This window comes from Podarcis gaigeae (genome assembly GCF_964106915.1).
Source record: "Podarcis gaigeae genome assembly, chromosome: 8".
NCBI lineage: Eukaryota > Metazoa > Chordata > Lepidosauria > Squamata > Lacertidae > Podarcis > Podarcis gaigeae.
Genome location: NC_139684.1, coordinates 63,725,518 through 63,737,975, shown reverse-complemented (window position 1 = coordinate 63,737,975; position 12,458 = coordinate 63,725,518). Strand labels below are relative to the sequence as shown.

Genomic DNA, 12,458 nt, shown 5'->3' with positions numbered 1-12,458 from the left:
AGGGAGTCCAAAGAAGTTAAGAAAATTATGTTAAGAGATGTGTTATATTGTATTGCTTATTGGTACTGTAATTAAAAATAAAAACTGTTAATAAATATTTTGGGGAAAAAAGGACTTTTTACAAACCACACCCCTCACTGACTCTGCTCTGTACTTTTTCTGCTTTAAAGCCTCCAATGTATTTTTGCATCGCTGGAATGTGTCCATCTGATGATGGCTGTTCCTTGTCTGAACAGAGGATAGAGAGGGATGTGTGAGTGTGTTTAGGAATCAACATACTGGACAAAGGCAAAACTCAAATTCATTGCTCCGCTCACTTTTGCTTCTCATCCCACCCACTATTCACATGTGGCCCTCAGACGTTTGCCTATAAGGGAATGTGGCCCTCGGACTGAAAATTGTTCCCCATCCTTGGCATAAAAAGTTTTATTTTGGGTGGGGGGTTGATCTGTGGCTCTCCAGATAATTGCTGGATAATTTATTGGCCATGCTGGCTGGGGCTGATGGGAGCTTGAGTCAAAAAACATTTGGAGGGCCACAGGTGAGCAAACCCTGTTCCAATGTGCAGAAGAGATATTCCTCTTTGGTGGTTGGAAGGGAACTTGGCGGGAGTAAAATCTCCCAAGTCTAATAATGGTGCAGTCCTCCCAGCCTGCCAAATCGGAAGACAGTCCCTGCATCACAGTCCCTGGGGACAGAGAGGGATGAATCAAGGGACTTTGATTTTTGAGCAGGCTTTATCAGTACCCCCAATAGCTGAGTCCATCATCCTCTACTCACCCGCTGTGCAAAGGTCCAGCCAGACAGCCCAAAGCGAGGTTAAATGTATGCCATGTTTAAATAGCTGATAAAAAGTCTATGTGGTCACTTGACCCTGTCTGGGCTGGATGCCTGACAGAGAGACAGGCCAAGACATGTGGGGGCCTGAGGGGGGGAAGCCAAAATACCCCACCCCAAACTGTGCATCCTGAATGCACTGCTTTTTAATGGGGCACAGACCTTCAATTCTAATTCCTGTTAGGGTTAGACCTAGGGATACCCTATGGTACGGTCTGTCTGAGCCCTAGTCTACCCTGCGGTAGATCCTGCAGACAGTCCCAGGTTCAATCCCTGGAACAGGGAGCCAGTGGTGGTGCAATGGCTAGAGCATTGGATTAGGACCTGAGAAACCAGGGTTCAAATCTCTACTCAGCCATGAAGCTTACTGGGTAACTTCTGTGCCGGATTCCCAAATACACAGAGTGGGCCCCATGCCTTTTAGGGCCCCCACAACAATGAATCAAAATAATAAAATTCATTTATTAAAATTGTTGGTTGGTAAAATAAAAAAAAACATATTAGGAAATAATTTGCAAGCCCAGAGATTTTGACTGCCTTGGGGCCTCTGCAGGGTTTAATCTGGCCCTGGGTAACTTCTGGTCAGTTACTGCCTCTCAACCTAACCTTCCTCACAGGGTTGTTGTGAGGATTAAATGAGGATGGGGAGAACCATGGAAACTCCTTAGAGAAAAAGGTGAGATAGAAACGCAGTAAATAAATAAATCTCCAGGTATACCTGACTGAACTAGGTAGGCGAATGGTCGGACTTTGTATTGAAAGCATCTTCCAAGTGGCTACGATTCTCTCTTCCTAGCAGGGGGACTCAAGGCAAAGGAGGACCTCTGTTGCCCCGCTCTTTGAAAAAACTTGTGTAGAAGATGGAATTATCTTCTTAAAGACTACCTCCCCATTTGCAGGCCTGTTGGATCCACTGAGGTTGTCACAGGGAGCTTTTTCCGTGGTTGCCCCCGTGGTTTGGAACACCCCTTCTGCCTTCTTCTCTTTAAGCCATTAGGAGTATGAGATCCCTGGGCTGAAACTTGCTTCTGAGCAGAGAGGATTTTGCTGCAAGTTCACCTGTGGAAGTGTGCCTATTCCCACCCTCTGGTACGTAAGAGTGAGATGGACTTTTCAAGCCTGCAATCTAGAGGAGCAGAGAGGTTGGTGTGTTGCAGGGAAGCCAGGAGGGAAAAGGAAAATGTGGATACCTGTGACTCACTGTGCCCAGGGGCAGGGCTGGCCATGCCTGCTCCAACCATCCCCACTGCAAGAACTGCAGAGATCCCAGGGAAGGGCTGTAACTCTGTGGTAGAACATCTGTTTTGTATGCAGAAGGGCCCAGGTTCAATTCCAGATAAGGCTGGGAATGTCCCCACTTTGAAATCATGGAGCGCTGTCAGCATCCATCAAGAGTCAAAGCTGGGCCCAGCCTGCAGGCCATTTGGGCAGGTGGATGCGACTGCTCATCTGTCAATTGCCTGATATCATCATGCCATTAGGTAAAGTGCTTTGCTTGCCCTGGGCAATCTGAAATCAAGCCACACAGGCAAAGGTTTAGGGGTTTGGCAAATTCCACTTTTGGCAGGGAGCTCCATTTTTACCCGTCCCACAGCTGATGTCATATACGACAGCAGGTGCAGGATAGAGTGGCTTGGAGAAAACAGTCCTGCGGGCAAAATTAAGATGCCTAAAATGCATTTGGAAGCTCCCCATCACTGGGCGTAGACCATGCTGACTCAAATGGATCAACCGGCTGATTCAGTCAGGGCAGCTTCCTATGGAGGACTAGAGATCAGAAAATGGCTGCCAAGGAGTGATGCTCTTCAGTTCCGCTGGATAACGAGCAGTGCTGTTCCCAGGATTAGCACCGCCTGGCAAGGCATCCTGAGTAACCAGAATGCGCGCCATGCCCCTGAAAGTGGCATGCCCTCATGGGGGCACCAGCTATGCCCCTGCCTGCTCACCACCCCCAGTAGTAGAGCATGCAGCTTCACCACTGGCTAGGAGAGAGGGGAGATAAAATTGAGGAGTCTCACAAGCTGCTTCTTTTTCTCTGTTCAAAGTCCGTTTATCTACATTAAGTAAAGGTCACTGGAAGTCTTTCCAGTGGAAAATAACAAAAATACACAGTAGTTAGACTTCAGTAACATACCAGTACTATTACGTCAGTTGGCCTTCAGCTCAAGAAACAGCTAATTATTTCACCCAATTTATCGCAAAGACTCTCTTAGCAGCTTTGGCAAAGAACACTCTCCTGTAAGTTCTGAGACAGCTGTTCCCCAACTTTTTCTCCATGGACCACTTGAAAATTGCTAAGGGTCTTGAGGGTCAGTTAATGACTTTTCTGTTGTAATGGGATGTGTTAGATGCTGTATGATTTTTCATTTTATTTTCATTGCTTCCAATAGTTCATTTATTGTTCCAGTTACAGATAGGTAGCCGTGTTGGTCTGCCATAGTCAAAACAAAACAAAATTCCTTCCAGTAGCACCTTAAAGACCAACTACGTTAGTTCTTGGTATGAGCTTTCGTGTGCATGCACACTTAAATTGTATTTTTAAATTTAAATTTAAATTGTATTTTTAAATTTAAATTGTATTTTTACAGATGCCACTAATAATAATAATAATAATAATAATAATAATAATAATAATAATAATAATAATGGTGTGTGCCAATCTGAACCTCTTCTATGGTTTGTGGGAGTTGGTCCCTATGATTTTTCAAAAATTTTGCAAAAAATTAATCAACTTGAGTAGTGCAACTCAAATTGGGTTTAATGTTGCTTCTGGGGCCCCCACAGGATCAGGGGCTCTGTATTGTAAACAAAATCTGCCCTTCTTTCCTTATGGGGTATCCAAGAGCCCATATAGAGTCCTTAAGTGGGTTCTCTATCGGTAGGAGAAGATAACAGAGGCCAACCAGAGAATATTGAGAAGCAAAGCAGCTAGTAAACCTGATCTTTATTAAAGCTGTTGCAACAGAGTGCTCCCCTCACACGCAGGAGGACAGGGAGGACCCAGAACAAAGGTGTGCCTGCCTTTATATATACATTTTAAATTCCCTGCCCTGGAGCTCAAGACCACCCATACATACATCATACATACATCACAGAAGGGGTGTAACCCAAGACCACCCCCCACAAACATCATACCTACATCACAGAAAAGGTGGTCTACAACAGAAATTTGAATGTTGTTGTTTTTCCTGTCTGCCAGGTTACCTAATAAGGCCTTATCTGATTGCCTTTCCTGGTAGACTGGCCATTCCTTTGAAATGGTGATTTCCCAATTCCTGAGACCATGGGAAGGTTCCCTCACCCCCTCCCTCCTTGCAGAAAAAAACATTTGGTCAGTTCGGGAGTCAAAATGGTTTCAGCACGGTCTTCCTGTGCTGTTCCAGACATGGTTTGGTTTATATATTTATGTACGTGTTTGCTTGGTACTGTAATAGACTTTTAAGGTCATATATATATATAATAAATGTTCATAAATGTCTGGAGCAGCACAGGAAGACCTCATGAAACCATTTTGATTCCCTGAAACCATTTTGACTCCCAATATCAGTCTCTGTAAGGTCAGCCAGGATTTCCTGACCTCTTTTGTTGGAAAATGCCCCCCCCCCCCCCCGGTCCTTGTTTCAGTCTCTTTCAGTCCCCCCCTCTTCCTTCTGTGCCTTAACAGGTAAATTTACTCCCAAGTAAGCTTCCTTTCATGAGGAAACTGCAAGGGGGGGGGGAGTGATTGCTAGGAACTCCTTTTGGTGTGGAAGGTACTCTCACCCCTTTTCACTTTCTGTGTGTGCTTATTTTAACCCTTAAGTTACTCCTATCCTATATAGTAGGCTTACCCTTACGATGCAAGTTCAGGAAATTGTTCACTCTTTATTTTATAACTCTTCTCTAGAAACTTTGCCCAATCTGGGTATTTTGTGCGTTATAAGCACCCCTTAGACTTTTTCATTTAAGAAAGTAAATTCCCTCTTAAAACTGTTTATCTTAAGGTTTGTTAAAGGCTTCTATATGAAGTTGGTACTTTAATCTTTCTCTTCCTTCTTTTTTCCTTTAGTACACATGTGTGCTTGCATGATAGGGCATTTCCCAGTTATGCATCTGTACTTACATGCGTGTGTCTCTCTGATAGTACAAATCTTGCTGTGAACCCTGTATTTTAGACGGTTGGACTAGGTGACCCCGGGGTCCCTTCCAGCTCTGCCAATTTATGGCAACGTGGAAGGCAATGTATCTGCAAGCATAGGAGGCCAATTCTTAAGTTCTGGTGTTTGGTGATGGGTTGAAATTCAGCCCAGCTTTGCTTTTTGGTACAGAAAGATGGAAAGATTGGTTTTTAGAGTTTAGAATAGATAGTTTTAAAGGGTGAGAGGTGAAAGCCATGATGTTTTTGAAGCAGAACTGGTGATATCAAGCATCTGAGTGATTATCTAACAGTTTTGACATTTATTACCTATCTAAGACCTTAAAATTCTTATAACATCTAAAGCTTAAGCTTCATTAGTTTCATAGTAGATCTACCCATTTCTCACCCCAGACTTTGTGTTCTTTTAGGCTTCAAGAAAAGCTGTAGCTATGGGTGTGTGTGGCTTCTAGCCAGGTTTTTTTTTGCCCTGGGTGAAGCCTCCAGAGGGGCCCCACTGAGGCTCCCAGCCTGTATATGTGTGTACGCAAATGTGCACAGAGGGGGTGCGAAACTGGCTTTTTGACCTGCGTGACATAAAGCCTCATTTTGACCCTGCTTCAAGATCTGGTATACCCTTCCCCTCCCTTTCTTACTCACTCTAGGCTTTTGCTAGGGAGACTTCTACCCTTTAGATCAAGAAGCGTATGCTCTGTGATTTGCTGCCCGCTTCTGTTTGTCCAGTAAAGGTAAAGGTACCCCTGCCCGTTCGGGCCAGTCTTGCCAGACTCTAGGGTTGTGTGCTCATCTCACTCTATAGGCCGGGAGCCAGCGCTGTCCGCAGACACTTCCGGGTCACGTGGCCAGCGTGACAAGCTGCATCTGGCGAGCCAGCGCAGCACACGGAACGTCGTTTACCTTCCCGCTGGTAAGCGGTCCCTATTTATCTACTTGCAGTTAGGGGTGCTTTCGAACTGCTAGGTTGGCAAGCGCTGGGACTGAACAATGGGAGCACACCCCGCCGCGGGGATTCGAACCGCCGACCATGCGATCGGCAAGTCCTAGGTGCTGAGGTTTTACCCACAGCGCCAACCGCGTCCCCTCTGTTTGTCCAGTAGAAAGATCCTAAACTTCTTGGGAGTGTTCTATCTTTTGTGATGGCTTTAGCTAAACAAATAAATAGTATTTGTTTGCCTTGGGTGGGTGCCTAGGCCCTAGGGAGACACGTGGGTAGTGGACACACATGTGGATTAAAATGTACACCTTGAGACGATGACCCGCCCTTAGAAACAGAGAAAACAAATTCCAGTCAGAGGAATAGGGTGGCTCCTGGAAACATACCTCATACATCTAAGGACAGGGTAAATGGGTGTGTCTTCGGCAGTCACTGAAAGCTGTAAAGCACCACTGTGGGGAGGGAATTCCACAACTTTATGGATAGTGAAGAAAGAAGCTCTCAGTCCATGGATGCTCCAGGGACCAGCTTGGGAGCCCCTGTTCTAAGAACATAAGACAAGCCCTGCTGGATCAGACCAGAGGACCCATTTAGTCCATCATCCCTCCACTGACCAACTAGATGTCCATGGAAAGCCCTACAAGCAAGGACATGAGGGCAGCATGGCTCTCCTCACTTATGTTCCCCAGCAGCTGGGACCCAGAGGCATATCCTGTCCCAATACAGAATGTAATATATACCCTTTGTGACTGGTAGCCTTTGATACTATTAAAAAAGGTAAAGGGACCGCTGAGTGTTAGGTCCAGTCGTGGACGACTCTGGGGTTGCGGCTCTCATCTCGCTTTACTGGCCGAGGGAGCTGGCGTACAGCTTCCGGGTCATGTGGCCAGCATGACTAAGCCGCTTCTGGCGAACCAGAGCAGCACACAGAAACACTGTTTTACCTTCCCGCTGGAATGGTACCCATTTATCTACTTGCACTTATCCTCCATGAATTTGTCTTAATTCCCCTTAGAGTCATCTAGGTTGATGGTTGCAGTTGCTACATCTTTTAACTTTGTGCTGGTATGCACTTCCTTCTCTGTCCTGTGTGAAATGTGGTAAAATATAATCAAAACCTATGCTAAAATATGCAGGAAATAAAATCCGCAGCACAGACAAAAATATAAATACTGGTGTCATACATCATGAAAAGTAAAGCTTGTTTGATAAAGAATGTATAGTTTTGTGTTTTTTCAAAGCAGCCTTTGGTGGTGCTTCCTGAAACCTGTGCGGTACCTAACAGAATCTCCTTTGAATTTCTGCCCCCACAGTCTAGGGTCAAGACTGTGGCCAAATGTGGGTTTCCTGTCTTCATGTTCTCCCAGCTAATAATAATAATAATAATAATAATAATAATAATAATAATAATAATAAATTTATTATTTATATCCAGCCCGTCTGTCTGGGTTTCCTCAGCCACTCTAGGTGGCTTCCAACAAAATATTGAAATACTGAAATAATGTTTTCAGTTGTTTTGTCCCAGTCTGTTGTGTACACTGGTACAGACTACACTTGTCAAAGGCTACATGTGAATAACATAGGGGTGTACAGCTCAGCTATTTGTGTACACATGCTGTACACTCATTGACTGTCATGTGTGGGCCTAATGCAGGGAGATTGCCCCAGCACGTGGATTGTGGATTCTGTACCCCCCCCCCCTTGCTCCACCTTCTGAATCAACACGTCTGCTTTGACTTTTTAATTTGTTTATTGCATTTATATCCCCACAACAGCCCTATGAAGTAGGTTAGGCTGAGAGGTAGTGACTGACCCAAGTTCACCTGGTGAGAGTTTCATGGCTGAGTGGGGGGATTTGAACCCTGGTCTCTCAGTTCCTGACACTCTCACAACTACACCACACGGGCTCTTTGTGGGATTACTTTTGAAACTGAACTACACAGCCACTTTCGTATTTGGTGTGTGTCTGTCCAGATCTCTGGTACAACGAGAGTTGTCTTGGACCCCTGGGAGTAATCTCCGCGGTTATAGCTATTACAATTGTTGCATCCCTTGGCCTGGGCTTCATTGCAAAGTAAATAGGCAGCGGGTGGGGCTGTGTGTGTGTTGGAGAGTGTGGGGAGGGATGCGGGGACAGAGACGACAAGCTCGGAATGTCGCAAAACATTCACAAAGACCCGCTGGGCGCAGCTGAGAGCGAGAGCGAGAAGGGGGCGTGGCAAGGCGGCGGGCAGAGGCTAGTGGGCGGGGCAAGGTTCCTGCTTCCCCTGCTATTGGGCATTTCCTAGGGCGAAGGGCGGGGCTTGAGACGCGGGAACGTTGAATTCTGGGAATCGCTTTGCAACACTGCAAGTCTGGGCCGAAGCGCAGTTTCCTGGTGGGAGAGGCGCTTCCTCGGATGCAGGTAATGCTGTTGCAAATGTAAGGTGGGCGAAGGGAGAGAGGCCGGGCGGTGTAGTGCTTCCGAGACGCAGATTGCAATCCCGCCCTCACGGAGAAAAACCTGGGCCGCTCCTTCTCAGCCTCCCCGGGACGAAATGGCGAGGGGGGAACTTTGTGCACGCTGTTCTGAGCTCCTTGGAGGAATGGTGGGAATTTTATTTCATGTTTTAAAAACAGGTTGCAAGTAGGACCTCCGTCAAAATGTTGCCAGCCATTCTCTCTACCAGGAAGCATTCAGTTCCCACTGAGCATGCTCAGTTCTCCTGGGAAGGTTTGGTCCTCCTACCCTCCCTCTCGCCCTCAGCTGTTTGTGTGTGCAAAACTCTGGGTTTCCTTCAGCCTGCCAATACCTCCGTCTTGTTTCGCCAAAGAGCTCCATGTGGTGTATGGGGCTCTCCGTCTCCCTAGTTTATCTTTACACCTCCGTGGGGTAGGTCTAGGCTACGAGGCTCAAGTGAGCTCTATGGCTGAGTGGGGAATAGGTCTCACGCCACCCCCCTTCCCACTACACCACAGGGGCTTCACTGAATGTGCATGGCAACATAAGAGTCAGTGCTTGGGGAACTGAGTTTGCTATTAGAGAATCCTTTCCATTCCTTCAAAGGTGGGAGGCTGTAAAAAATCTAAAACCAATTAAAGTTTTTTAAAAAATATTTGGCAGTTGATAGCAACTGACGCGGGTGGTGCTGTGGGTTAAAGCCTCAGCACCTAGGACTTGCCGATCGAAAGGTCGGCGGTTCGAATCCCCGCGGCGGGGTGCGCTCCCGTTGCTCGGTCCCAGCGCCTGCCAACCTAGCAGTTCGAAAGCACCCCGGGTGCAAGTAGATAAATAGGGACCACTTACTAGCGGGAAGGTAAACGGCGCTTGCCAGATGCAGCTTGTCACGCTGGCCACGTGACCCGGAAGTGTCTGCGGACAGCGCTGGCCCCCCGGCCTATAGAGTGAGATGGGCGCACAACCCTAGAGTCTGTCAAGACTGGCCCGTACGGGCAGGGGTACCTTTACCTTTACCTTTAGCAACTGACAGAGGTAGTGGGGAGGTCTGCAGCATTTTGGGGCTGTGGAATTTACATGTCGCCGATCCAGCAGGCACTCAGGTTCTTTAAGTAGCTGAGTAGGGAGATGCGAGTTTTAAATTGCCACTTAGCCATGACGCTTGGTGGGGGACTGTGGGCTAGTCATATTCTTGGCTTTAACCTCCCTGGCTGGATTCATGTGAGGATAAAACGGGGAGGGCTGAGCTCCTGGGAAGTTTGCTTTTCCGCATTCCTTGTCACACACAGAATTGTTTACCATGAAGGTTGCATCCAACCAACCACTGAGATGGATGTGGAAGCAGATGTTATCAACGTGTTGAAACAATAATATAGGCTGGCCTTATCCCTTCCCTATTTCAGCCCTGAAGCTATTGGGGCAGGTGTATACTTTTCAACCATTCCTCTGCAGCCACAGAGACTGGTATAACTTAGTATGCATGCCTCTCCTCTCTTCTTAGATTGCAGAAAGCCTTGCATCATCTGAACACAGAAGACCAACTGCTCATGAAACAGAAGGCCAAAAGCCCAGCGCAGAAGCAGCCTGAGTCTTGTGGTGTCTGGCTGGATACATCAGCCCTTAAAAAACGCAAAATACAGGTAATGGAGGAACAAGCCTGAAAATATGTTTTTATAACTCCACATTGTAAGGTGCCAGATCTGCATATGGTGGAGAATTTTTTTGTCATCCCTGGGTGCCAGCTGATAATTTTAAGACTACTTGGTGAGTTTGTGGTTGGTGTGTACTTGGAACATCACTTAATATTGGGAAATGTGCAGTGGGATAGGTAGACACCACGCAGGCTGTCTGGCCTGAGGGCCTGCCCAAACCTGGAACAAACACTGTCCTGGAGGAGGGCCATGACTGGTTGGAAGGACCCCTAAATAGGTGCTGCGACACTTTGTCACAGGGCCCACGGGCAAGTCCTGTTCCCATGGAACTAACATTTATGGGAATAAATTAGTTCTGAACAATAAGGAAGAGAACATAAGAACCCTACAGGATCAGGCCAAAGGCTCATCTAGCCCAGCACTTTGTTTTCATGGTTGCTTGTAGGCAGAACTTGAGTGTGACAGCAACACTCCCCACCTGTGACTCCCAACAACTGCTATTCAAAGGGGTGAATTCCTGCATGGTGATGAATTCTGACATAGAATTTCTGCTTTCCCACCCAGAGCTTCATGGCTAAGCCAGTATTAAGAACACTGAACCAACTTTCGCATTGTCCTCTTCCAACAAAAGCACCTCTTCAATGCACCAAGCAAACCACCATTTCCACCTTCTTCAGCACACAACAAGCAGGTATGTTGGTGTTTTATTGTGTTCTAGCTGAGGGCAAAAGCCAGAACATGTCATGGGAAGAAGCCAGGCAACTGGAACTTGGGATTCTGGATGTGATGCTCAAAATACTCAAGGTCAGGGCTAGGGAACTTGTGCCGCCCCTACAAAGGTTGCTGGATTACAATTCCCAACATCCTGGACCCTTGCCTCCTGGCTTGGGCTGGTGGGAACTGGGAACCCAGCAACATTTGCAGGGATGTGGGTTTCCTAGTCTGGCTCCAGCCTCTTCCAGATCAGTCTGCAGCCCTATTCATGTCTAGAGTAAGGTGCAGAGCTGCACTCCGAGCACTGCCTCTGACATCATGTTTCTTCTCTCCTTGCAAATAACCCTGTTGCATGTGGTGCTGTGAGCAGGAAAGCTCAAAGCAGGAGCTCCCACTCCTGAGTAGCAGGTACATGCTATCAGGACAAGTATTCAAGTGCCCCAATTGGGCAGAGCCCCTACTTGTGAGCAGGGGTTTGTGCATGGGGATTTCTGATTCCACAACCATATGCAATGATTATTTTGTGGGCGGACGACCGGCTTTAAGGCATTCATTGTTCTACACCAGGGAGCCTTTTTCAGTCCGAGTGACTCATTGGACTTTTCAAGGGCCACATGCCAGGGGTGGGAGGAGGCAGAGGTAAAATGGGCTGGTCAATGAATGTCAATGATATCTATGTGCAGTAGGCTAGTTTCTGCATACATCCCTCTCAGTTCTTCATCCAGGCAAGCAAGAGGCATTAAAGTTCAAGGGTGCATTTCGGCCAAGCAGGAACTTGGGTGCAAAGCAGGGCCATGGAGATGCAAGTCCCGGGCAAAGTTCTGAGGATCTGATACGAGTGTTTTCCCACTCTTACTGTACCTGCTTGCACCCTATACATGAGCAGTGTGTCAGTGGGGCTTCTGCTGCACTTGGCTCCATATGCTGAAAACAAATGGAATCACCTCTGTTTACAATATTGGATTTGTCAAGAAGCAGAGCACTGGGTGTTCAGCTGAATGGGTGCCTTCTGTTTTTATAGCAAATTAGGTTAGATCCCCTATTTAAATTTTAACCCCATTCCAAACAAATCTCTAAAATTTTGGTGTGATTTTTACTCATGTGAGTGAAAATGTATAGGCTAGAACTACAGTCAAATACACCAAGGCTGGACTTTGTGAGGAGAGAAACACTTTGACCTGATCCAGCTGCGTGTCTGGCCTCTGGTCAGGTACACAGCAATAGTGCCAAGCATCCTGGGACAGGGAGCACAGTGACCAGATCCAATCTCATTCATTTTTATGCACGACTGATTGTGAAATATATGATTAGTGCTCTGTACCTGTATGCCTGGTGGATAGATATGGGCACGCATGTCCGAGCTGGATTGGCACATATAAGTGGTATGCACTTACTCTTTTCCAACATGCTTGTACCATTCCTTAAATGTAGACCACCTCTCCATTCCTATACTGAGACTGCTATCGGCCTGTTTTATTTTGTGTGGTTTGGAGACTTTTCTGTGTTCTGTTTAGAAACTTTTATTGCTGTGCAACCACAAATTTTTTCATGGAATGGAAAGCTTAAACTTGCCTTTGTCACCCTGCTGCCATGTTGGCTGGGGCTGATGGGACTTGCAATACAAAAGGATCTGCAGGGCACCAGCATGGCGAAGGCTGGCCAAAATGCTTAAGGTGCAGTAGTTTGCACATTATCCCAACAGCAATGAAAATGAAAGTATAGGGTTTAATAACTTGCACAACATTTGCA

The 12,458-nt window shown here is 46.7% G+C and overlaps 1 protein-coding gene across 3 annotated transcripts in view; it reads left to right on the top strand.

The window, feature by feature from the left end:
- Positions 1-12,458, top strand: part of LOC310850383 (membrane progestin receptor alpha-like) — a 30,155-nt gene that overhangs the window by 15,236 nt on the left and 2,461 nt on the right. For 2 of the 3 annotated variants that reach the window (XM_083751863.1, XM_083751864.1), the window contains exons 2-3: positions 9,845-9,983; positions 10,560-10,686. In XM_083751863.1, coding sequence (XP_083607989.1) covers positions 9,891-9,983; positions 10,560-10,686 — 220 coding nt within the window. In that variant the 5' untranslated portion in view covers positions 9,845-9,890. Of the gene's footprint in view, positions 1-8,211; positions 8,311-9,844; positions 9,984-10,559; positions 10,687-12,458 lie in introns of those variants that run through there. The other variant, XM_083751862.1, reaches the window with a different exon arrangement.